Source organism: Patella vulgata, chromosome 2, assembly GCF_932274485.2.
Source record: "Patella vulgata chromosome 2, xgPatVulg1.2, whole genome shotgun sequence".
In the NCBI taxonomy this organism is placed as follows: domain Eukaryota; kingdom Metazoa; phylum Mollusca; class Gastropoda; family Patellidae; genus Patella; species Patella vulgata.
Window position 1 is genome coordinate 82879331 of NC_065880.2, and position 27259 is coordinate 82906589.

At 39.6% G+C, this 27259-nt stretch overlaps 1 protein-coding gene across 1 annotated transcript in view; it reads right to left on the reverse strand.

The window, feature by feature from the left end:
• The window catches only part of LOC126811493 (pyrokinin-1 receptor), a 117012-nt gene that overhangs the window by 86302 nt on the left and 3451 nt on the right, over window positions 1-27259 (reverse strand). The window contains exon 2 of the mRNA XM_050537158.2: window positions 16764-17348. Coding sequence (XP_050393115.1) covers window positions 16764-17112 — 349 coding nt within the window. The 5' untranslated portion in view covers window positions 17113-17348. The remainder of the gene's footprint in view (window positions 1-16763; window positions 17349-27259) is intronic.

Consider the following 27259-nt stretch of genomic DNA (forward strand, 5'->3'; position numbering starts at 1 on the left):
ACACGCCTGACACTATAAACTCTGACTCACTGAGGCTCTGTTCTCTAGCATATGGGTGGGGGAGGGTGTCACGGTGGCTAAGTGGGTAAGACGCTGGCTCGCTAGTCTGGAGGTCGGGTGTTCGATCCCTGCATTAGTCGAGAAAGTTCATGCAGATTTTCCGGCGTGGTTCCCCCTTGTCAGTGATGTAGGACGGAGGGCCTGACAACGACAGCTGTCGTAGTCGTTCGGATGGGACGAAAAACCGAGGTCCCGTGTACACATCGGCGTGCACGTAAAAGATCCCTTGACAGTTGGAATTCGATATAACAGTAGGCCGTAGTGCCGCTTTCCGGGAAAAATTTCCCCCATGGCACACTGTATGCCGCCATGGCTCCAAGTATGTACCTGACTACAGGTGATCACATCTGACTCATTAATCAGGATAATAATAATAATGATATTTTTAATAAACATTATGATATTTATAGACACATGGCATGTTATTTTATTCTTGATATTAATAAAGAGAGATATCGATTCTTGACATAAACATGTGGATTAATCAATTGATTAATTAATAAATACAATCCTAATACAAACAAATATACCGGTTCAAGGAGTTTTTCTCTTTATTTACATTTGATATGAATAAATCAATAGGTTGATGATATACACACGCCACTTTCTGTTATATCCAAGTTTGATGAACGGTAATTAGAAAGGTGTCTCTGGTTGGTCAGCATTAACCAAGTGTTGTTGTTTACCATACTGATCAGCAGTGAATTTTCGCTAGGCCGCTACAATCACTGATAAGGATGACATCGATGCGACTTAAATGAGTCCCAAATATTAACTTTTTTCTTTCGTCAAATTAAATTCTAAAACATTTTTTTTTTTTTCATTTATTAGAAAAATAAATAAAGACGTTTGAATTATATGTAGGTAAAAGTTATTTCCTATCTAGTGTAAATGGGTATTAAAATAAGTAAAATTCACCATTTAGCCCGAATCAGTAACGTCTTATATAAACAATGCACGCGCTATTGAGCCAATGATTGACGCCGCGTGATGTGACGTCACGTGTCGAAACAGTTATCTGTTACAGAGATATTAGAAGAGCTCTGTGAAACAGATTGGTTGTTTACATGTATAATAATTGTCTTGATAATGACCAGAGAAGCCTAATCGATGTCGCTCAGTAATAAATGGATGAAATGAAATTGGGTTTAACGTCCTACTGTTCTGCACCTATATTTGGCTAATGAAGACCGACATACGCCATACAGTGTACTATTCGGGATATTTTGCCAGCGGCAAAAACAAGCCAGTGCCAGCTATAATATTCGTTAGTGTAATCCATTTTAATCCCAGCTGAGAGATTATACAACGTTCATATTTTGATTTTGTTTTCTTAATTAATGTTTATTTTATATCAAAAGTCAGACGAAATATTTCCGTTTTGAAACCGTCACTATAATTCCGTAAAACTTATTTAAAGGAGCTAAATCGCTAATACTTGGGACCTAGAAATTGACACAAACGGGTCGCAACAGATATAATAATGTAATCTGATTATATATAAACTGTTTTCGACTAGGATCATCGATTTAGTACTTAAAATGTTGGTCAACTAGCTTAGAGTCTGTTCTCAAGTGGAGCTAACTGTAGACAGACAGCCTAAGTTTAGTATGCTTGAGAACGTTACTTTTTACCCACTACAAGTAATAGTTACATGATTGAAACCATCACTACAGTTAATAAACTCAGGTGTTCGTTCCATCCGAACGACTAGACCCTGTCTTTGGCAGACCTTTGGTCCTGCACCACTGACACGCGGAAACCGCGCTGAAATATCTCCTTTCGAATCCTAGGTACTAGAGACTTTTGGCAACCGGAAATACCCAAACATTGATGACGTCACACGCAAAATCGATACAGATACGCGATACATACCAGGAAATTACGCTTGCCAAAAGTCTCTACTGTATTGTCAAATACGTAGATGCTAACATCGATCCAATTTAGTGGATACTAGCTCTAGGTGGATTCTTAATTAAAAAAGATGTATTTGGTTTCTTCATTAGATCATGTACAGAATTTCATTTAAACAGGAAGTCATTTCTTACAGAATTGATTGAATTGGTTAAATTTTGGTGACACTTCCCTGTGGGTTCGTTGGATTTTCATTGAATTCAACGGGATAAATTACCGAATTGTATTTAAATCCAAAGACTCTCCTTATAGAGTTATTTTTTAATCATTTATTTTTAGTAATGCCCTAAAGTACATCGTTCAAATCGGAAACCATGACCTCGGTTCTCAAACACTAAAATGAGTCAATAATCTATTTAAAAAGGTTTTTCATTTAATCCTTTTAGTGACAGAAAAAAAAATTGCAAGATTTGGTGGTTCAGTGAAATTTATCTTTCACGTATTTGGAAAATCGATTAATGTACAATGTGGGGTAACTGATATCAGATGTTTAGAATATAAAAGAATGGAATGAGGTTTAACTGGTCAACTTCTGTCAACTTCCAGATGGAACACAGAGAGGGAGAGAGAGAGAGAGAGTGAGAGAGAGAGGGAGGGTTTTAACCTCCACTCGACACAAACTAGGTCATTTCGGGACTAACACATGGTTCAATTTTTTGTCAATGATTCGCTTTCGCGTAGGGGTCTTTTAGCAGTGGGAGGAAACCGGAGGACCCGGAGAAAACCCACTAGGTTGGACAGGCGACCTTACTACTTGTCACGTACAACCGGGCAATCGAAACCCCGCGAGTTGACTCAGTGACAGACCGTATGATACAGCGCGCACGTGCTATCCATACGACGACGCGTGAACAAAATACAGCAGCAAACACAGCCAAATCTGTAAGCTTACTATAGAGACCAGTGAGCGTTTTGAACCAACTACGTCACTTCCGGTTTTAATAAAAATTAATTTTTTGCTTACAAAAACATTTTTGGTTGTTTTACAGAGGGGATTATGTATGAATATAGATTTGAAATTTATGGAAACCTTGTTGGAAATCATTGGTCTTCCCCTTTAAACCCCATTTCATTTCATTTCATTTCAATAAGTACTATTTATAGACATGATAAATCATATTGTAATTAAAATATGAAATAATATGAGAGTTTGTAACTAAAACTGTATCTGACTTTAATACATACTCGTATTACCGTAGTATTGTATATCAGATTGATCATTCCGGCGTGTTTTCTCCTCGTCTGTGGCGCAGAACGGAGGGCCTGACAAGGAAAGGTGTCTTGCTGTTCGGATGGGACGAAAAACCGAGGACCTGTGTACACATTGGCTTGCATGTAAAAGATCCCTTGGCAGTTGGAATTCGATATAAGTGTAGGACATAGTGCCGCTGTCCGGGCAAAATTTCCCTCATAGCACACTGTATGGCGTATGCCCGTCTTCATTAGCCCAGTATAGGAGCAGAACAGTAGGACGTTAAACCCCATTTCATTTCATTTCGACTGTTTCAATGTACACATTGGCTTGCATGTAAAAGATCCCTTGCCAGTTGGAATTCGATATAAGAGTAGGCCATAGTAGGAGCAGAATAGTAGGACGTTAAAACCCATTTCATTTCATTTCATATTGATTAAATCTAACGAAGACGGGCATACGCAATACTAGGGCGATAAAAATATGAAAGTGGTGATTAAAATCTGATTTGGGCAATACTTTTGGCGATAACGTTTTGGGCTACTGGTGATTCTTTTTGAGAACTAGCGGAAAAAAATCTTAAAATTCTAATCGTATTTTATCCTAGATTAACCATTACATTGAGTGTGAATCACGTGGCGGCATATACTCCGGATAGTGACAAAATACGGTGTGCTATTGGGGACATTTTGCCCTGACAGTGGCGCTACAGTCTACTCTTACATCGAATTCCAACTGCCAAAGGATCTTTTTACCTGTTCTCTGACCCACACCACTGAACAGGCGGAAAACCGTCCAAATTACTCAGCCAACACCTGGATCGAACCCGAAATCTCCAGGCTTGCGAGCCAGTGTCTTACTCACTGAGCTACCGCGGCACCCTTACAGCGGTGGCCTACAGTTCTTAGGTCTGTCATTAGGGCGGGCCATAAGCCAGTTCAACTTGGGCTACCAGATCCGAATGACAGATTTGATGTTTTAACACGTAATTGGATAAATATGGCTATGACAATTAAAAGCCAGCAGCTGAACACGTGGACAAGATAAGGACACGGATATTGTAAGCCTTAAAGAACTAAAAACTAAAGTAAAGGGATCCAGGTCATAGCGACGACGTACATAAAGTTCACTTGACAGGTTGAATTCGGAGAGAGAGAGAGAGAGAGAGAGAGAGATCGACACAAACTACCCGGGACTAACATTTGGTTCAATTATATTTCAATAATTCGCTTACACATAGGGGTCTTAAGCAGTGGGAGGAAACCGAAGTAGTGGACCCGGAGAAAACCCACGTGGTTGAACAGGCGACCTTACTCCTTGTCACGTACACGCGGCGAATCGAAACCACACCACTTGCCTCAAATACAAACCTAGTGATTTCACGCGCAGCGCGTTAAACCACTAGACCCCCTCCCCAGCCATGTGGTATTGAAGAACCGATAAACTCCATTCCTTTCCGTAGTGATCTTTGCTCTATTTGTCGGAGGACGCGACCTTGAGGATGCTGACAACCATAAAAGATGATATTTTAGTGTTTGATCGACCCAAGTCACTCATAACCCTTCTGTTCACCAATATCATCCTTATTAATGCGAGTATTCAAACTTTAGACTCGGATCTGACATAAAATACAGCCTCTTTACCAAATAGTCAATATATCTTCCAGGTTCAATCATGGGTGAAGGTCCGTTGGTGAAAATAACCTTTAATAAAAGTAGGACCGAATGCAAGACATATCCTGGCCTTGTTCTTTATCATTAGATGGATAGAAAAACCGAGGTCCACACGTGTAAAATAGTCCGAGACATTTGGAATTCGATGAATATAGAGAGAAAGATGGGGTTCAACGTTCACTCGACACGAACTCTGCCATTTCGGGACTTACATAATGGTTCAATGTTATTTCAATCTATCGCGTCTGCGTAGGAGTCTGTAGAAGTGATTGGACAAGCGCCCTAGATGAGTGAGATGGGGGTTTAACGTCCACTAGACAATAACCAACTCATTTCAAGACGAATATATGGTTTAATTTTATATTACTAATTGGCTTGTGCGTGGGAGGATGCAGAGAAAACCCTTCGAGGTTGGTTTGTCACGTACAAGCATGGAATCAAAACCACGCCACTTGACTGATATAATCGAAAGTAAGAACAATGTATACCAACAAGTTTACATTCATCAAATGGCTATCCCCTGAAATGTAAAACGATGAGACTATCCTCATATCGTCAGAAAGATCCTTTTCAAACCAATCTCCATTTTGTGTAATTTATTGATGTGTACAACAGGTGTCATATTATAGGTGGATTAATATAACACTATTTCATTTTATGTCATTTTATACCAACAAGGAAACAAGCAAACAATAACAAACAGCAAAAACAACATCAACAACAACAACTAACAACAACAATAACAACACTAACCTCCACAACAACAACAACAACTAACAACAGCATCAAACAACAACAACAACAGCATCAAACAACAACAATAGCAACAACAATAACAACTTACAACAAACAACAACAACAAACAAAAATATATGGTCAACAATCTAGCTTCTTTAGTAAAAATAAAATGATATCTAATAATAATGACAAGAGTCAAACTTTTCCCAAATCAAAAACAACAACTCTATCTAAAATCTAATAATTGTCCACCTTTTTTTTCCAAATCCACGTTATCAGAACTATACCTAGACTTGGTTCCCATTACTTTGTGGAATTGGGAATGGGAGTTCAGAATAGCGGGGTTCGGAGGATGGGGCCTCGACTTGATTTCCTGGTTCTGTTTCGTTCGGTGGTTTTTCAGTGTCTGCTGTTTGTATCGTTCTACCGACCCAGACACTGATCCCAAATCCCCCTCCTACACCAAACATAACGCCACAAGCTATATATATAAGATCATAAATGTCGATTATCCAGGGATTTTCTTTTGGGGTCACACATGTGTTCAGCTTTTTATCCACGGTTTCACTATTTCGATCCTGGACAATTCTCTCCCCACCCGTTGTGGCATCGTAATAATCATCATCGTAATAAGAGGGGTCGTACCGCCAGTTCCCGTAGTCATGCTCGGTCAAATCCTTATCCCCGTGCAATTCGTCCTGATGCTTGACCGTCCCTTCATCTCCCGACGTCCCGTCATCATTCTTCACCTCATTTCCACCGTAATAATAGTTACGGTAACCATACTGAAAAATGCCATCAGCAACACAAATCACAAAAGCATATAATATCAACAGCCTGACTAACTGCTTCGATACATTTGTTTCCATTGCGCTATTTACTATTTTCCAATTATAACGCTTGGGGTATTTCTGAACGTTACAGCCTTTTAGTATTTTCCTGATTTTACAACCTGTTAGTAATTTCCTGATTTTTCAGCCTTTCAACATTTTCCTTATTTACAACATTTTAGTCATTTCCGGACTTAGTAATTTCTAAAAATAGCGTTGTACGTTACAGCTGTTTCTTGACCCAATCTGGCTTTATAGTGATCCCTTGAAGACACAAAGTTTCCCTAACACAGTATTTAACGTCTTACCAATTTCCATACACAGGGTTTTGGTCAATTCTTGACGTTTCACGGCGTTTTGACGTCACAACGTTTTACCAATGTCCTAATAGTGTTTTACTAATTTCGTGACGTTACACAGACTCTTAGTAATATCGTGGCTTTGCAGTTGTTTTTCTAAATTCCCTGATTTCACAACGTTTTAATAATTCCTTGATGTTACGCTGATTTAAAACAGTCTTTATTATTCAACTCTTTCCAGCGATTTGATTGTAAGCCCTCGATCGACAACACCCAGTATCAAATGAAATCACGTTTAAAATAAATTAAAATGAAACTAGTTGCCTTATTAGTGTCAATATTCTGTTACAAAGTCAATATGTACAATATTTTAAATATGATATTTGTCAAATGATATACTAGAAAAACAGAATTTTTTTAAATAAAAGCGAGGATCCATAACTTGTTTAAATATTCCAATTCCTTTTAGACGGGGGTACGGGGAGGGGGTGGAGTTGAATGAACGGTCTAACTCGCGCGCTTTAGTTCATAAGGACTGTCATTGAGTCAAGTGGTGGGGTTTGGATTCCCCGTTTGTACGTGAGACGAAATATGGTCGCCTGTCCAACCTCTTGGGTTTCGTCCTGGTCATCCGGATACCCCTCACTGTTAAAGAACCCTACGCATAAGCGAATTGTTGAAATAAAATTTCAATAAAATACTAGTTCCAAAATGACATAGCTTGTATCGAGAGGACGTTAAACCTCATTTCTCTCATTCTCCATGCTAGGTCCCCACTGTCGTACGATGCGTTACGATAGGATGGCCCCTATTGAATCCACGATTTGGTACGTGCAGATACCTTCGGATGCGTTTCGATACGATCAACACGATTGCTACGGGTGACCACGAGGTATGACACGATTACTCCATGATTAAAACCACGATTTTAATCGTATCACGAATTGTGATATTCGGAATCTAGCATCGGATAATTCATATATTCGTGTTAGATGTGTTGGTACTCTTGGGGACGATGAGAGGTGCGGTGCTCTAAGGGCATACCTTTTTTGGCTGCAATTTGAGGGCTCGAACCCTCTGGTAACCTCAGCTCCTCGCAGTACGATACTGTTAGTGATTTGTATATGAAATACAATATTTTTCAAATGAAACAGAAATTAATACACCTTCTCAAGTTCCTGTGGTCTATATGAACATTATTCGTTTCTTAGGAAACGAAATGAAATAAAATGGTTTTTAACGCCCTGTTGTTTTGCTCCGACTGGGCTAATGAAGACGAGAAAACCCACGAGGTTGGGCAGCTAGACCCTACTCCTTGTCACGTACAACCGGGGAATCACAACCACGCCAGTTGACTCAATGACAGACTTTAATATACAGCGCGCACGTGCTAACCTTTAGGCCATCTAACCCATGTACTACAAGGCAGTACTGAACTAAAGTAAATGATTCAAAAAATAACTCTGTACAGAAAGTCTTTCGATTTAAATAAAATTCGGTTATTTATGGTACGCACAGATAAGTGTCAACAAAATTTAACCAATTCAATTAATTATGTAAGAAATGTCTCCCTGTTTAAATTAAATTCTGTAAATGATCTGACGAAGAAATCAAATACCTCTTTTAATTAAGCGTTAGTATATAAAATAAATGAAATAAAGTGGGGTTTAACGTCCCAACTATTCTGCATCAAGCAGGTTAATGCAGGCGATGAAACGCCATGCAGTGTGTTATGAACGACATTTATCCTTTTATTTCGAATATTGTCTTTCATTGTAACAGAATATTAGTAAACTAATTCCATTTTAATTTATTTTAAACGTGATATCATGTAATATTGGGTGTTGTCGATAGAAGGCTTACAATCATATTGCTGGAAAGAGTTGAATAATAAAGACTGTTTTAAATCAGCGTAACTTTCAAGGAATTATTAAAACGTTGTGAAATCAGGGAATTTAGAAAGCCACGATATTACTAAGAGCCTTTGTAACGTCACGAAATTAGTAAAACACTATTAGGACATTGGTAAAACGTTGTGACGTCAAAACGCCGTGAAACGTCAAGAATTGGCCAAAACCCTGTGTATGGAAAGTAGGAAGACGTTAAATACTGTGTTAGGGAAACTTTGTGTCTTCAAGGGATCACTATAAAGCCAGATTGGGTCAAGAAACAGCTGTAACATACAACGCTATTTTTAGAAATTACTAAGTCCGGAAATGACTAAAATGTTGTAAATAAGGAAAATGTTGAAAGACTGAAAAATCGGGAAATTACTAACAGGTTGTAAAATCAGGAAAATACTAAAAGGCTGTAACGTTCAGAAATACCCCAAGCGTTATAATTGGAAAATAGTAAATAGCGCAATGGAAACAAATGTATCGAAGCAGCTAGTCACGCTGTTGATCTTATATGCTTTTATGATTTGTGTGGCTGCTGGCTTAATTCTGGATTCCAAAATGCAAAATGTTGCAGAGTATGGGGACGGACAGTCGGGAGACGACGAGACGGTCGAGCATCAGGACGAATTGTACGGGGATGAGGATTTGACCGAGTTTGACTACGGGGCCTGGTTTTACAATAACTACCCCTTATATTATTACGATGACACAACGGGTGGAGAGACAACTGTCCAGGATCGAAATGGTAACTATTATTACGACGGAAATGACGTGAAGAATGATGATGTGAAATTGGGAGATGAAGAGACGGTCGAGCATCAGGACGAATTGCACGGGGATGAGGATTTGACCGAGTTTGACTACGGGGCCTGGTTTTACAATAACTACCCCTCATATTATTACGATGACACAACGGGTGGAGAGACAACTGTCCAGGATCGAAATGGTAACTATTATTACGATGGAAATGACGTGAAGAACGATGATGGGAAATTGGGAGATGAAGAGACGGTCGAGCATCAGGACGAATTGCACGGGGATGAGGATTTGACCGAGTTTGACTACGGGGCCTGGTTTTACAATAACTACCCCTTATATTATTACGATGACACAACAGGTGGAGAGACAACTGTCCAGGATCGAAATGGTAACTATTATTACGATGGAAATGAGGTGAAGAATGATGACGGGACGTCGGGAGATGAAGGGACGGTCGAGCATCCGGACGAATTGCACGGGGATGAGGATTTGACCGAGAATGACTACGGGGCCTACTACTACTCGTCTAATTACGATGATGATTATTACGATGACACAACTGGTGGAGAGAGAATGGTCCAGGATCGAAATAGTGGAAGCGTGGATAAAAGGCAGATGGCATGTGTGACCAAGAAAGCAAATCCCTGGAAAATCGACATTTATGATGGTATATATATAGCTTGTGGCATTATGTTTGGTGTAGGAGGGGGATTTGGGATCGGTGTCTGGGTCGGTAGAACGATACAAACAGCAGACACTGAAAAACCACCGAACGAAACAGAACAAGGATATCAAGTTGAGGTCCCATCCTCTGAACCCCGTTATTCTGAACTCCCATTCCAACTACCACAAAGTAATGGGAACCAAGCCTAGGTATAGTTCTTATAACGTGGACTTGGAAAAAAAGTCTGACTCTGTCACAGTTATTAGACTTTAGATAGAGTTGTTTTTGTTGATTTGGGAAAAAGTTTGACTCTGTTATAATTATTAGATACCATTTTATTTTTAACTATAGAAGATATTAATTTTGTTTATTGTTGTTGTTTGTTGTTGTTGCTTGTTGTTGTTGTCGTTTGTTGTTGTTTCCTTGTTTGTATAATAGTATAAAATGACATAAAATGAAACAACGTTATATAATTAAATCTTTTTGACACCTGTTGTAAAAATAAATAAAATACACAAAATGGAGCTAAGTTGATAAGGATCATTCTGGCGATATGTGGATAGTCTCATCGTTTTACGTTTCAGGAGATAGCCATTTGATGAATGTATACAATGTTTTTGCTTTAGAGCATATCAGTCAAATGGCGGGGTTTTGATTCCAAGCTTGTACATGACAAGACAAATTTGAACCATATATTAGGCCCGAAATGACCTAGTTTGTGTCTAGTGGACGTTAAACCCCATCTCATTCTTCTAGGACACCTGTCCAACCTCGTTGGTTTTCTACATGTCCCCCCGTTTCCTCTCACTGCTACAGATCCCTACGCGGAATCGATTTATTTAAATAACACCGAACCACGTGTAAGTCCCGAAAGGGCAGAGTTTGTGTCGAGTGAACGTTCAACCCCATTTTTTTGTATATCTTCATCGAATTCCAAATGTCTCTGTCCTTTTTACGTGCATGCTAACTTTACACGTCCAGACCTCGTTTTTTCTGTGTGGTTTAATGGTCGAGAGCGAGACATTAAGTACTAATAATATATTATATTGAAACAACATGAGTGACGTACAGTCACGAGTTGTTTCAATATATTACGCAAATGTATTAAGCTCGAGACCATTTAACAACTTAAAATACAGACACTCGCACGTGCTTTGCAATGAAATACATCATACGGGTCCAAAATTTTAACTAGTATAAATAATGTACGCATGGCACATTTCCCGTACCATTATTTGAAATAATGAAACGCCAACATCAAACGATGACGTTACGTCTGTTTTTTTAAATCCATCTAATGATAAAGAACAAGGCTAGGAGATGGCTTGCATTCGGTCCCACTTATATTAAAGGTTATTTTCACCAGCGGACCTTCCCCCATGATTGAACCTGGAAGATACATTGACTATTTGGTAAAGAGGCTGTATTTTATGTCAGATCCGAGTCTATAGTTTGAATACTCGCATTAATAAAGATAATATTGGTGAACAAAAGGGTTATGGGTGACATGGGTTGTACATGCCAAGGAGTAGGGTCGCCTAAGTTCCTGTGGTCTATATGAACATTATCCGCGTTGTGCTATAGTATGAGGGAAATTTTGCCCGGGCAGCGGCACTACGGCCTAATCCTATATCGAATTCCAACTGCCAAGGGATCTTTTACCCACTTAGCCGAGTGATCCCCCTTTGTTTAGGGTTTTATCACTTGAAGTAGCAATATTGTTATTAATTCACAAGATTTATCCAATTGAAATGAATGAAAACTCGGCGAACCCACAGGCAGTTACCCCATACTGAAGTCAATTTTCCAAATACGTGAAAATAAATTTCATTGGAACACCAAAAGGATTAAATACAAAAATATGTTTAAATAGTTTTTGTTAACTCATTATAATGTTTGAGAACAGGTTTTTTGGTTTCCGATTAGACTGCAGTACTATAACTGACCCAAAAGATAAATACAATTCGGTAATTTATCCTGTGGAATTTAATGAAAATCCAGCGCGAACGCACAGATAAGTGTCAACAAAATTTAACCAATTCAATCAATTCTGTAAGAAATGTCTTCCTGTTTAAATTAAATTCTGTAAATGATCTGACGAAGAAACCAAATACTTCTTTTAATTAAGCGCTAGTATATTAAAATAAATGAAATGAAGTGGGGTTTCGCGTCCTACTGCTCTGTATCAAGCTGGACTATGTAGACGGGTGTACGTCACACGGTGTGCTATTAGCGACATCTATTCCGTAAAGCGATTCTACTTTTATTTCGCATCCAAACTGTCAAGGGTTTTTCGGTGGGCATACCAGCGTATGTCTGTTCATTAGCTCTGTTGGGGGAGGGGGGGCAAGGGGGCATCCCAAACAATGTAAATCGGCTTTATGGGGCGCCATACTGATATGGGTCCCTTGGTTGTTGGCTTCGTATTGCGTCTAATGAAAAGGGAGCGATTCGGGGCCCAGTTGAGACAGCTGCCCCCCCCCCCACCCCCGGTAGCTTCTATTATTAGACCATTACCTATCATGTTAATTTTTATCAGTTGATGATGCCGTAAATAAAGTGGAGCAAATGAATACTTTTACTATTCAACTCTTCTATTGCATTAGACAATAACCTTGATAAAATATTGTGATATATTTATTATTTATTTACTTATAGTTATATTGTTTAGTTTCAGTCTGTGATATAATTATCTCTTAATGTTTTAGTTTTATATTGTATGACACATATTGTATTTTAATGTATGAATCTGAATTTTAATAATTAAAAAAAAAAAAAAAAAGACGCTGGGTCGCTAACATGGTGGTCGTGTGTTCGATCCCTGCATTAGACGAGAAAGCTTATCGGGATTTTCCAGCGTGGTCCCCCCTTGTCATCAGTGGGGCAGATCAAGGACAGCTGTCTAGTCGTTCGGATGTTACGAAAAACCGTGGTCCCGTGTATACATTGGCGTGCACGTAAAATTCGATATAAGTGTATTTCCGCTGCCCCGGCAACATATCCCCCACATTACACTGTATGGCATATGGCCGTTTTCATTACACCTGTTGCAGCAGAACAGTAGGATGTTAAACCCAATTTCATTTCATTTCACCACATTGTTTGAACCAGAAACCACAGACGCCTGTAACATGGGGAATCTCTTTCAAAAATAAAATTAAATTGATGCTAAATACTGTGTATAAAATCCATTACGTTCATGTTGGGTTTCAGACGAGTTATGTGCCACTGAATTAAATAATCGGATTCAGACCACTTTTGTTTTATATTCTCGCTTACGAACAAACAAGAAACGTACTAGAGTGCAGACAGAAATCATTAGCATCAGTTTAAAGTTAATTTTGAAAGGGATTCCCCATTTTATAGACCTCTTTGATGTTCTAGAAGCAAATATTCACAAAATTATCATCGATTAAAGAAAGGTAGAAATTAGGTTTAACATCCACTCGACACAAACTTGGTCATTTTGGGACTAACACATGGTTCAGTTTTATTTCAATAATTGACTTGCGCGTAGAGGTCTTTAGCAGTGGGTTGAAACCGGGGGCTCCGGAGAAAACCCACGATGTTGGACAGGCGACCCTACTCCTTGTCACGTACAACCGGGGATTCGAAACCACGCTAGTTGACTCAGTGACAGACCTTACGATACAGTGCGCACGTGCTAACCATCCGGCCATCAAAACTTATGTGTACACAATAACACACTCAAAAACGTGTTAACATGAATGAAATTGTCAAAAACAATATTTTTCTACAGCGTTTGGTACTCCTAATGTGTTTACAAACTTTCGGACATGAGAGGGTGGTAGCCATACTGGTGACTTTTAATTCGGAAGAGGCAGGTAGACAGAATTTGTGTGCCCTAAAAAGATATTTAAACAAGTATTATGTACGTAACAACAGCGTATGCAGGATGTCCTCTGTCTGTGTAGGGGGTATAAACTGGTCAAAAAATTGATATCAGATGGAGCGACAGCACAAACAGTAATGGTTAACGCGTGCGCGTTTGATAATAGGGTCTGTCATTGAGTCAAGTGCCGTGGTTTCTATTCCCCGCTTGTACGTAACAATAGGTAGGGCCGCCTGTTCAACCTTCTGGGTTTTCTCCGGGTCCTCCGGTTACCTCACAGTGCTAAAGACCCCTAGGCGCAAGCGAATTATGTAAATAAAATTAAACCATATGTTAGTCCCGAAATGACCTAGTTTGTGTCGAGTGGACGTTAAACCCCATCTCTCTCTCTCTCTCTTTCTCTCTCTCTCTCTGATGTGTATCAATATAGCTTCTCCAGTCGAAGAATGTTTTAAGTGACAGTGTAATTATTTGTAAAAAGTTGGAGTGGTAAGGTCTGAGTCTTGTGAAATTGCGGGCTTTGTCAGGTGTCGATGATGTCACGTCTAGCAGTCGATATAATTGATCCTCAAGACATGTTCTGAGTCTTGTTCACGTCTATCAATGTTGGCAGATTAAACTATCTATTAACCAGTTAAGCCTATATATAAGGAAGACAGTGGATCATTTGGTCCCAGTTTAGCCGGACCATGTCAGAGTATATTAATTGTCGACCAAGTCGACCACACTAGTTAAACAAGATGGCTGACCAATACCAATTGTTCCCTGGGAAGGTTTTTAAGGCACCTGTAGCACTGGGGCTTATGGGGGTCATGGGATATTGGTCTTACATTACTAGACAAGGGATCATAGCCTTACATTAACAGTGGGTTTCATTAATGTTTTAACACATGCATTATGCAAGAACTAAATCTGTCTATTGCAGGTCTTTCTATAGCCATAAAATGTTATCTAAATTATTAATTAGACATTAATTAACTACCAAGACCATACTCAACTCTCTATCCCATCGCTAGCCTGCGATAGTTAGTGGAATTAAGTATGTTTTGTGTTGGATACCGTAAAAATAGATAATCGAGACTTTGTTTAATTATTACCGTAGCAATATGACATTTTTACGCGACATAATATTACATTTTAAATGTTGCCCGTCTTCATTAGCCCAATCAGAGCAGAATAGTAGGACGTTAAACACATTTCATTTCATTAATTTTTCCCACTTTTCTGTGCCAATCGGGCCATTGAAGATAGGCATACGCTATGCAGAGTGCTATGACGGAAAGTTTTAATGGTCCGTGGCATTTCTTAATCGAATTTCAACTGTGAAGGATTCTTTTATGTGCACACCAATGTGTACACAGGAGCTTGTTTTTATTGTCCCAACTACAATACTAGACACTGTTCTTTGCCAGACGGGTAGTTAGCTGATCTATTTGCTTTGTTCTACTTATAATTCTGGCTGATTTGTTCTGGATCAGATGGAATTGATTTAGACCGACGCAGCGATGTGGAATAGGTGGAAATGACAGTAATCCAGGTTTGACAAAACAATGTAGCACTTTACATTTCATTTAGATTTGACACGGTTTTAGTTTGATGCATGCCAACCAAATGCGTGGAACATAGAACTGAGTGATGCCCTGTCCACCATGTATAGTGTCTCGCTTGATTCACTGTCGCTTTGCTGTAGCGTATTCACCGATCTCTAAGGTGGTGGACACAGATTGCGCGAGCATCACGCCTAGGGTCAACCGCACAATATGATGACTCTAGGTCGAATGAAATGAAATCCTTATCCGAAAAAAAAATCTCTAAAGCACGCAGGCCCGTAACTGGGGCGGGGGGGCGCTGCAAAAAAACCGTTTCGCCCTTCCCTGTGAAAAAAATTTAGACCATAAAAAATAGATATACATTGTCCGTCAATATTACAGCACCCCTGAGAACACTCCCCCACCCTTGTTGCTCTGAGCTAGTTACGGCCCTGAAAGCGCGCTAAACATTTAGACGGACATTATGGGAAGCGGTGTATAGGCACAAATCTGCAGTACTTAAAGGTATCACTGATATACGTGCACATGATATACACCACCAAAAATAGGACATCAGCAAGGCATTGATTTGTTTTATCGATATTTGTATATCAACACTGCCAACACCCATCATAAAGTGTAATTATTAAAACAATCTAATAATACCGTTAAATAAACGAAACATCTGGTATATTCTTGTATAAATAATCTTTAATATGTGTTTACCATTATTGAATATTATAAGTTTCGTCTCGCAGCTGTCAGAGACTCACGGTAGCTCAGTATGGCACTGGCTCGCTAACCATGGGCAATACCGGTTTTAACGGAGAAAAGTCCATTGAAGTTTCCTGCGTGGTTTCCCCTTGTAATTGGTGCAGGATGGGTGGCCTAGCAAGGGACGCCGTTTACATGTTCGAGTGCACGTAAAAGAACCCTTGACAGTTGGAATTCCGGACAAAATTTCTCTTGCTGTACATTGCGTTGCGTGTGTACGTCTTCATTATCCCGGTTGGTGTAGAACAGGACATCCGACCCCCGGACGTCTTGGATGGCGAGTCAGCCAATTACTCAATACACCATTAATGATAGAGACAAAGAAAGATTACAAGGGAGAGAGAGAGAGAGAGATGAGGTTTAACGTCCACTCGACACAAACTAGGTCATTTTTGGACTAACATATGGTTAAATTTTATTTCGCTAATTATCTTGCGCGTAGAGGTCTTTAGCAGTGGGAGGAAACCGGAGGACCCGCAGAAAACTCACGAGGTTGGACAGGCGACCCTACTCACGTACGACCGGGGATTCGAAACTACACCAGTTGGAAAGATTACAAAGAAGAAGAAATACAACTTACCGAATATGATAAGCATTAGATCCGACACGGCTAAACTGAATAAATAGTAGTTGGTGGTTGTCTGCATGTAATGGTTCTTCGCTATGACAACGCACGTGCACACATTGCCCACGAATCCTGAGAGAAAAACGAGGCTGTAAACACACGTCAGTAAAACACTGGATGATAAATCCTTCCGCTGTGGTCCCAATGTTCGCAGCACCAATTCTTCTACTGTTAAATTGGACTCATTGTTACTTTCAGGCGCGCTTGCGCCTACTTTACTTCCGGGTAGTGATCCCAAAGGAAAGGGCGATAATCCCTGAAGACCAGTGACGACATTCACGAGATCTGGTGCGAATGTTGTCATGGTGATGTAGAATATTAAATTTCCACAAATATGGTGATAAAAATTACAGCTTTCGTGGGAACCGAACTCGAAATGTCTATTTCAAACCATTTTATAAGTTTTGTTTGTTAATATTTTAGTCACTATGTAGTTTACTACCGCCATTGGTAAATCTATGTATTCATTGTATCAAATTTTCCAAGATGACATCTGTAATTTATCAAGATACAACTCTTCAGCTTCTCATCAAATGCGACCTAAAAAAGATAAATGAAATCGTGAGTTACTTTAAACGATACGAACACAGTATTTCACTCGATCATGTATTTGCGCCGCACAGGTGATCATTCAGTATTCATCATGCTTATTATCAGTGTATGTCAGTAGTCGAATGTCTAGGACGCGCCCATATTATGTTGGCCATATCTTCCATTAAATATAGAAATTCCAGTAGTATGTAGCTTCGTCTCCTATAATACGCAATCACGCCGTATAATATAGATATTTTAGTGCGTACCGCGTATACGTCCCGTTTCATTGTTCCAGTTATAGCAGAACGGTAAGACGTTAAACCCCATTCTATTTTGGTAGTGGAAGGCCCCCAACCCCTTCTGTAGCTGTACAAACGTCGTGTGTATTATAAATATTTAAAATACATATGAATGTATGTTGATGTTGGCGTACCATTTTTCCAAATATTCGTACGGGCAACTTGTCAATCGTACATTATTTATACTAGTGAAATATTGGAGTCGCATATCGTATTTCACTGTAAAAGCACATGCGGAGTGTTTGTATATTACGTCGTTTAATGATCTTGAGCTTAAGACATTGCGTACTATATTGTAAAAACACTCGGGCCTACGGCCGTTTTGTTGTAACAATATACTTAACGTCTCGCTCTCGACCATTAAACATTACTTATCGCATGTAGAAAATCAATGCATGATTGACTGAACTAACAACAATGCTTTGACAAGAATAACAATGTTTAGACATGAATAATAATGATACCAAAACAACAACCAAACAAACAAACAAAACAATTCTTATATCATATTTGTTATGGCCAGTCAACATAATTTTAATAACTTAACAACCGCTTTTAAATCAACGGCCGCCCTTGAAATAGCCTCAGCCCCCCAAATTGAGATTGGCCCCTTATGCCCATGACATAGGTTCTTGTACTTACACGTACAAGTGTACATGGGGCATCGAATTTTTCTTCATCCCATCTGAATTACTAGACATTTCACCGTTCCAGGAGAGGTGTCGCTAATTTAAACTTGTTTTGTCGTTTTTCAATCACGTAAAATAATATCAACAGAAAACGGTTCTCTCTTTTAATCAATACAAACAAAATTAATGAGGGTTAACGTCAACATGCCTCTTTAGATATAATGATGTTTGTAAAGTTTTTGTTTGATGACGTCATATAATGACTATATCAATAGATCGTATTTAATTACCCAGAACGCTTAGCTTTTTAAATCGCCTTCTTCAATTACCTGTTTACTTGTTATCTTCTTCGTGGCTTGTTAATTTAATTGATTCTCAGTGCAGGAGAACCGAATTGCATATAGCGCACTAGAAGTCAACAAGACAAATATAAATTTAAACGAGAAAGAGATGGAGGGGGGGTGTACTGTTTGTGTGGTGGCGCTCCACTTAAGATAATTGTTTAATTTACGTACATAATACCTGTTTTAATATCTTTTAAGGGCGCACACATTCTGATGAAAATAATACTATTGAGGGTGGCTCACGTTAATACAAAATTCGCAAATCCTGCACAGGCAACACGAACGGAAAGGCTGTTACGACAGAAAGGCGGGACGTAGCAGATTTGTTCAAAATAATACTGTTGTCGGTAGCATCAACACATATCAAGAGAGAGATCAAATCCATAAAACAGAACGTAGGTCATCTTGTGTCTTACATATAATATTCATACTTAAATCATGCAGAATATGAATTGTGTAAATTCACAGTAAATTTGTTGGTTGCTACAGTGAAATGAAATAGGGTTTAACGTCCTACTTTTCTGCCCCGACTGGGCTAATGAAGACGATCATACGCCATACAATGTGCCTTGAGTTTTAGATATGGCTCTTAATTTCAACTGTCGAGTGTTATTTTACAAGCACGTCAACGTGTAACCTGACCTTCACGGTCAGCACTGGGAGCGAAGCTTAGAGAGCCAGTCCCTTACTCACAGAGGCGCCCCGGTTAACAAGACCGCGGTGATAAATGAACCTTGTTAATATAATTAACAGGTCAACTAGAATTTCGGAATTAGCCCATTCAGATATTTCGTACTTTTAAATATAGAAGGTCAAAATGACAATGAGTTTGTCTTCGAATAGGGGATCACGTGGCTAAGTGGGTAAGACGCTAGCTCGGGTGTTCGATCCCTGCATTGGCCGAGAAAGTTCATCCAGATTTTCCGGCGTGGTTCTCCCTTGTCAGTGATGTAGGACGGAGGGGCTGACAAGGAAAGCTGTGTAGTCGTTCGGATGGGACGAAAAACCGAGGTCCCGTGTACACATTGGCGTGCACGTAAAAGATCCCTTGGCAGTTGGAATTCGATATAAGAGTAGGTCGTAGTGCCGCTGTCCGGGCAAAATTTCCCTCATAGCACAGTAGGACGTTAAACTCCATTTCATTTCATTTGTCTTCGAATAACCCAGTTAAATGTCAATAAGACCTACTCTAGTACCTGGATCCTTAAAACGATCAATAATTTAACATATTTACCTTTGAAACAATATACGCCCAGGGCACCTTCTTATTTCTACTTATTATAATAAAACGAGGATATACTTTTTTTATATTTACTACAATGGATAGCTTTATCTTTGTATACCATATTCTGCCTCTAGATATATATTTAATACTGTTGAATAGATGTAACTTCAATAGGTAGACAAACCAAGTAGTTTTGTTTTTATGTAAGTAGCGCAACCGCGAGCGAGAGAGAGAGAGAGAGAGAAAGAGAGAGAAATGGGGTTTAACGTCCACTCGACACAAACTAGGTAATTTCGGGACTAACACATGGTTTAATTTTATTTCAATAATTTGCTTGCGCGTAGGGTTCTTTAGCAGTGAGAGGAAACCGGGGGACCCGGAGAAAACCCTCGAAGTTGGACAGGCGACCCTACTCCTTGTCACGTACAAACGGGGATTCGAAACCACGCCAGTTGACTCAATGACAGGTCTTATGATACAGCAAGCAAGTGCTAACCATTCGACCATCCAACCCCCTACCACCGAGAGCGGGAGTGGCACACATAGATGGGGGTTTAACGTTGATGGTACTGTTCTGTTCTTACTGGGCAGGGGCCTGTTTCACGAAATTTTAACTAAGATACAAATCCAAATTTTAGTAATTTGATTGGATAATATCAGGTTAATTTTAGTGCTTAGGGAATCAAAATTGAAGTATCTACTAAAATTTGGATTTTATCTTTTAAGATTTCGAGAAACAGGCCCTGGCACCTATAGCGCATATACTGTTTTAGACCCTGCTTGTTAATTTTAGTTATCAAGGGGTAAAACAAATCATTGTTCTATGAGCCCTTGTCGGAATTGATAGTGCCACGCCACATCTCACTACGCGGTTGACCTTCTCTTATACCAGAACCTTCAGGTCCGGGCAGTCCTAGTGTAGACACAAACCATGAACAGAGACAAACAGAAACAAAGACAGTCCCAAAAATATTTATATATAATTAAAATTAAAATGTTGAGGAAAGAAACACAGTATTACGCGACTAGTGCTTTCAGTTCCATACGAACATCAACAGGAACTTAATAAACATTCTCTATTAAACATACATTATACAACAGCTAAATCTGCCTATCAGATAACATATAATACTAACCTTAGGTTGTCTTGAGTTGACTGACATTTTAAGTCCTTAATCGACGATTTTAGTCGGATACACTAAGTATACTCGGAACTTTTGAGAAGTATTTATTCTGCTTCCATTTAAAGGAATTGAATAGGTTTATTTAGTCTTGTGTGTATGCCAGATGTAGAACACCATTACAAAACAGTATACTAATTTTTGGATATGGCGGCCATTCAGGACAGAGATTTATTCTCGAAGTATGAAGTAGATGGATCTCTGTGTGCAGAATGGATAACATATAGAAGTTATTTTTAGTGTTAACGCCAAGTGTGATGTTGCTTCAGGGTATATTTATTTTATCTGAAGTGATCCGCTTAAAAGAACAATTAAAACCCGTGAAATATCGCCGTGAGTTATTTTTAGGATCGGGAAAGTATCCGTCTATTTTTATTTGATCTGCAGGGCAAATACATTATTATTGTGATAGAAATTGTTTAGTTTGGGCGTATATTTCTTGACGATCGGATAAAACTGTCGGAAACCAGTAAAAATTACAAATTGATGGCGCCTAGGTTTCATTTTTAAAACTAATACATTAAACTGTGTAAAAAAAAAGTTGAATCTAGTGTTTTGGGAAAAGAGACCAAGACACCACGAATGCCTTAATATTTATACCGAATGTTCCAGAAATAGCTGGCGTGGTTTCCCCTTGTCAGTGATGCAGGACGGAGGGCCTGACAAGGACAGCTGTCTGGTCGTTCGGATGGGACGAAAACCCGAGGTCCCGTGTACATATTGGTGTGCACGTAAAAGATCCCTTGGTAGTTGGAATTCGATATAAGAGTAGGCCGTAGCGCCGCTGCCCAGGCAAAATTTCCCTCATAGCACACTGTATGGCGTATGCCCGTCTTCATTAGCCCAGTTTAGGAGCAGAACAGTAGGACGTTAAACCCTATTTCATTTCATTTCATTTCCTTAAATAACAAGTACATCCGATCGGATTAAAACACAGATACTGTTTCGTTTCTTTTTTTTATAGTTCAAAATTTCCTTTTTATTTGTCTTTACTACACTAGGATCTGGAGGAGTTTGTTATATCACCGGCGTTTTGGTTGAAGAGTGGGATTAGCCAATGAAACGGTCTTTTACGGCGAGGTTTTGGAATGCCCTGCACGGAACTGCTCGTGCGACCCCTGACACGACATTCCAGTACAACTTGTCAGATCTTTATGTAGTGTAGGCCACCGAAAGTATAAAAAAAACGAAACGAAATACACAATGGGTCTTTGGGGGCATTGGGGTGAAGTTCGAGGTGGACTGATGGACAACAAACTAAGGTTAGACAAGCGACCAAACATCCTGTGGAATCGAAACAAATAAATCAGATTTCAAACCACGATATCTTTCTCGCTCAACCAGCCTCGTGGGTTTTCTCTGGGTCCTCCGGTTCCCCCCCCCCCACTACTATAGACCACTACGCGCAAGCGAATTATTGAAATAAAATTAAACCATATGTTATTCCCGAAATGACCCAGTCTGTGTCGAGTGGACGTTTAACCTCTCTCTCTCTCTCTCTCTCTCTCTCTCTCTCTTTTCTCGGTCAAAACTGTGATCTATCTACGGGTACCTAGGCTCGTCAGTCAGCACCATATACCTTGAGTCACAGTGGCTCTCAGACAATGTTTGCGAACTGTTGCTACAACCATTAAATGTACCCAAAATCAATCACTGGGATATTATTCCACCTACTTGCTACTGTTCAGTCTATTAATCGTATGGTCATTTAATTAGTAACGGGTCAACCATCGACTATCAGTACTGACGTCACAATCTCTACTCACATAAAATATACATAACATACCATTGAAACCACTGAGGCTGTTTCTTGATTGCAAAATGTCGACTTGTTTCTAAGTGCGAGCGCCAAGGTTAGACGCACACTATTCCGCTAAAACTGATATGCAAGTTCGATGATTTTATTTCATTATTCCCACTAAACTAATTAATGGTCATAAGCTGCAAATGGAAAGAGTGCAAAATCATATTGTACTATACGCCGTTTGTAAGAAAAATGAAATGAAATGAAATGGGGTTTAACGTCCTACTGTTCTGTTCCGACTGGGCTAATGAAGACGGGCTTACGCCATACAGTGTGCTATGAAGGAAATTAACCCCGACGACCGGCGGCTTACTCTTATATCGAATTACCACTGCCAAGGGATGTTTTACGTCTACGTCGTGTCTGCGTTTTGAGGTACCGTGTTCGATCCCTGCGTTGGTTGAGAAAGTTCATCGGAATCTTCGAGTGTGGGTCCCCCTTGTCAGTGGTGTAGGACGGAGGGCCTTGCAAGTAACAACGTATAGTCGTTCGGGTGCGACGAAACACTAAGGATCCATGTACAGATTGGCGTGCACGTAAAAGAACCCATGACAGTTGGAATTCGAGTGGGCCATAGCGCCGCTGCCTGGGCGAAAATGCCATCATAGCACACTATAGATATATGTCGTCATCATTAGCCCGGTAGAAGCAAACAGTCGGACGTTAAACCCATTTCAGTTCATTTCATTTCCACGCGTCTTGATGAGTTTCCGCCCCCCCCCACCTCCACTCCACCGAAATACTGTTCACTTGTTTTTCTGTTCTCTTACGGGAATCCCGATGAAGAAGAGGGTAAATATTTATGTGACAATCCAAATCATGTTTACCTTGTGATGATAAACATTTCCCTGAAGTGACGTTAATACTAATACACGCCATGTTGACACGACAACAACACATGAAAGGGTTTCTCGGGAAGAACGAGAACTACGAATTAACAGTAATCTCGACTTAAACCACTTTTTATTTCTACTCACAGCGCTCGACTTACTATTCCGAGTTGTGGATGTATTTTTATGGGTACCCGACTGGCTCCTCGATAACTAAATCTACAAATCCTAATCATCAAATGAAGCATTAGTTTGTTTGTATAATCTGAATGCGATTTGTACTTCATCATGTAGGAATAAAAAAACCAACAAATTACAGCCATTTCGACCAAATTGAGAGAGAGAGATAGAGAGAGAGAGAGAGAGAGAGAGATAACAATGGGGTTTAACGTCCACTCGACACAAACTATGTCATTCTGGGACTAACATATGGTTTAATTTTATTTCAATAATTCGCTTGCGCGTAGGGGTCTTTAGCAGTGGGAGGAAACCGGAGGACCCGGAAAAACCCCACGAGGTTGGACAGGTGCCCCTACTCCTTGTCACGTACAACCGGGGATTCGAAACCACGCCAGTTGACTCAATGACAGGTCGGATGCTACAGCGCGCACGTGCTAACCATTCAGCCACCCAATTGATATGAGAGTTGCTTTAATAGAAATGCCGATCATCTTGCTAAGAGTTGCTGTTCCACGTTTTTGATTAACGATTTATGTGAAAAGTCCTAACAGTCTTAATACGAGAAATATGATTGAACAGTGTACGCGGTAGGGATCCTAAGAGATTTATAAAACGTCCTAAGGGGTCCGAAATGAAATAGAGTTTAACGTCCTACTGTTCTGCTCCGAACCGGGCTAATAAAGACGGGCATTTTGCCCGGACTACGGCACTACGGCCTACTCTTACATCGAATTCCAACTGTCAGGGGATCTTTTACGTACACGTCAATGTGTACACGGGACCTCGGGTTTTGGTCCCATCTGAACGACTAGACAGCTATCCTTGTCAGGCCCTCCGTCCTGCATCACTGACAAGGGGAACCACGCCGGAAAATCTGGATGAACTTTCTCAGCAAATGCAGGGATCGAACAGTCGTCCTCCAGGCTAGCGAGCCAGCGTCTTGCCCACTAAGGCACCGCGACCCCACCCCCCGGTCTGTTTACCGTCCTACTTTTCTGCAACGACTCGGACAACTAAGACGGACACGTGCCATACAGTGTGCTATGAAGAAAATTTTGCTTGGACAGCAATTGAATCCTAACATAATATCGGAATATCCCGATGAACTCTCTCTCTCTGCAAACACTGGAACCTAACTCTAGACCCCTTGCAAGTCAGCCAGCCAGCGCGGCTTCCAAGATAACGTAATATTTTATGTATTAATCTGGTCTGTGTCAACATGACGCAAACATTTATAAAACTGAATCTCGATTTAATAAACGGGACGTCCTTGAATGGGAAACCTATTTCATGTCTAACTTTGTAATATTGCGATATTACTGGAAGGTCATCTCAGAAACTCTCTAAAATAAACAGTCATTTTCCTCTTCAGATCCCCAACACTATATTATTGGAACCTCATTTCAGAAAATCTCTAAAATAAATAATCATTTTAGTCTTCAGATCTCTTAAAGCTAATATGAAGACCTTGACGCAGACCCTACCGTTTCAGCAACTATTTACCAAGGAAATGGGTTTCGTTAGATCAATGCCCTATATGAAAATTTGGTGAGGTTTATATAACTATACATGGATTGTCCGTGTACGAAGTTTGAGACAATTTAAGGTCTTTGTGTGTTTTTTTTTTAAAAGTCATATAAAGGATTTCATCAGCCCATGGTTTTCGTCATGTTAAAAAATGTTCTTTTAAGTATTCTTTTATTTGGTGTGTCTGGAATATTGGGTTGCCGAATGGTTAACGCGTGCGCGTCGGATCAGAAAATCTGTTATTGAGTCAAGTGGCGTGGTTTCGATTCCCCGCTTGTAAGTGACAAGAAGTAGGGTCGTCTGTCCAACCTCGTGGGTTTTCGTCGGGTCCTCCGGTTTCCTCCCACTGCTAAAGACCCCTACGGGCAAGCGAATTATTGAAATAAATTTGAACCGTATGATAATCTCGAAATGACCTAGTTTGTGTCGAGTGGATGCTAAAACACTACTTCGCTCTCTTTCAACCCGATTGAATCCAAACCGGGGGATTATATAGCATTGATATTCTCATTTTGCTTTATTAATTAAATGTTAAATATTGTCTAAGAAATGTATGAACGGGATCGGCGACATTAAGGCTTATCTCAAAAACCCGAAAAATTGTGTACTTGTGTGTAGAATATTCAGTTTTATGGTGAAAAATATTAAGGCGTATCTAAAGAACACGAAAAATTGTGTACTTGTCTAGAATATTCAGTTTTATGGTGAAAAAAAAGATTATGATTATTTCATTAAAAGTGAAACAAAATATCCCCAATTCATCGTTAATAGTCCAACTACGTAATTCAGCCTTGATACAGTCATTATTTATATAAGTTATTTTCTAAAAGTCTTACTTATAACGGTTTCTATTACCAAGTTTAACGCTGAATTAACCCGGAAGTAAACAACCGTGAATAACTGGTCCGCAGTTGTTGTATCTTTACGCGCATGATTGGTTAAAATTTCATGGTTCTTAATCTCTGTAATACGGAATGAAAATAACAAAATAATTACATTATGTGTGTTTGATGTTCAATTAAGCAAACATCGTGTTTTAGTTAGCAGCCATTTTAAGTCAGATATTGATGAAAGCCTTCAAGTTTGTTTGTCTTTTGTTTCATTTGTACACGTGAACAACTAGTAATTGGTGACATGATTGATCATATGCAGCAAGTTGCTAACTTTAGAGAATTCATTTTAATTTTTTTCGAGAATTCATTTTCCTTTCCCCTTCATTCTCTGACACACGGAGTCCGACAGGTGCTTATACCTTTGGTGTCTAGTCGCCGATTGCGATCTCTACTCTTTTTCTTGTAGACGGCTGGAGCTATTTGTCACATGTGGTAAGTCAATTCCAGGGACTATTTCCCACATGTAGTAAGTCTGCATACCACATTTATCAACCGATTTTAATGAAACGTACAGATTATGATAACATTATTAATATCTCAAGCCAGGCAAAATGTCAACCACTTCCGGTCAGCGGGTTCGGAGCTATCAGGTTACCACACAGTTCATGTGGCACGACTGCAGACCGCAATTATCAACTGATTTCAATGAAACATACAGATTACGATTATATATTAATAACATCTCAGAGTAGGCAAAATTGCGGCCATTTCCGGTGGGGGTTTCGGAGATAGCAGGTTACCACACATTTCACAAGGCACGGCTGCAGACCAAAATTGTCAACCGATTTCATAATCTGTAGGTTACATTGAAATCGGTTGATAATTTCGGTCTGCATTCGTGCCACAGGAAATGTGTGGTAACCAGATACCTCCGAAGCCGCCACTAACCGGAAGTCCGTGCAGAAAAGTAGGACATTAAACCCCATTTCATTTTAATGTATTTATAGCACCGTATTACAGAAGATAATTTGATAGAACCTTTACAGCACATTTCAATTTTTTGAG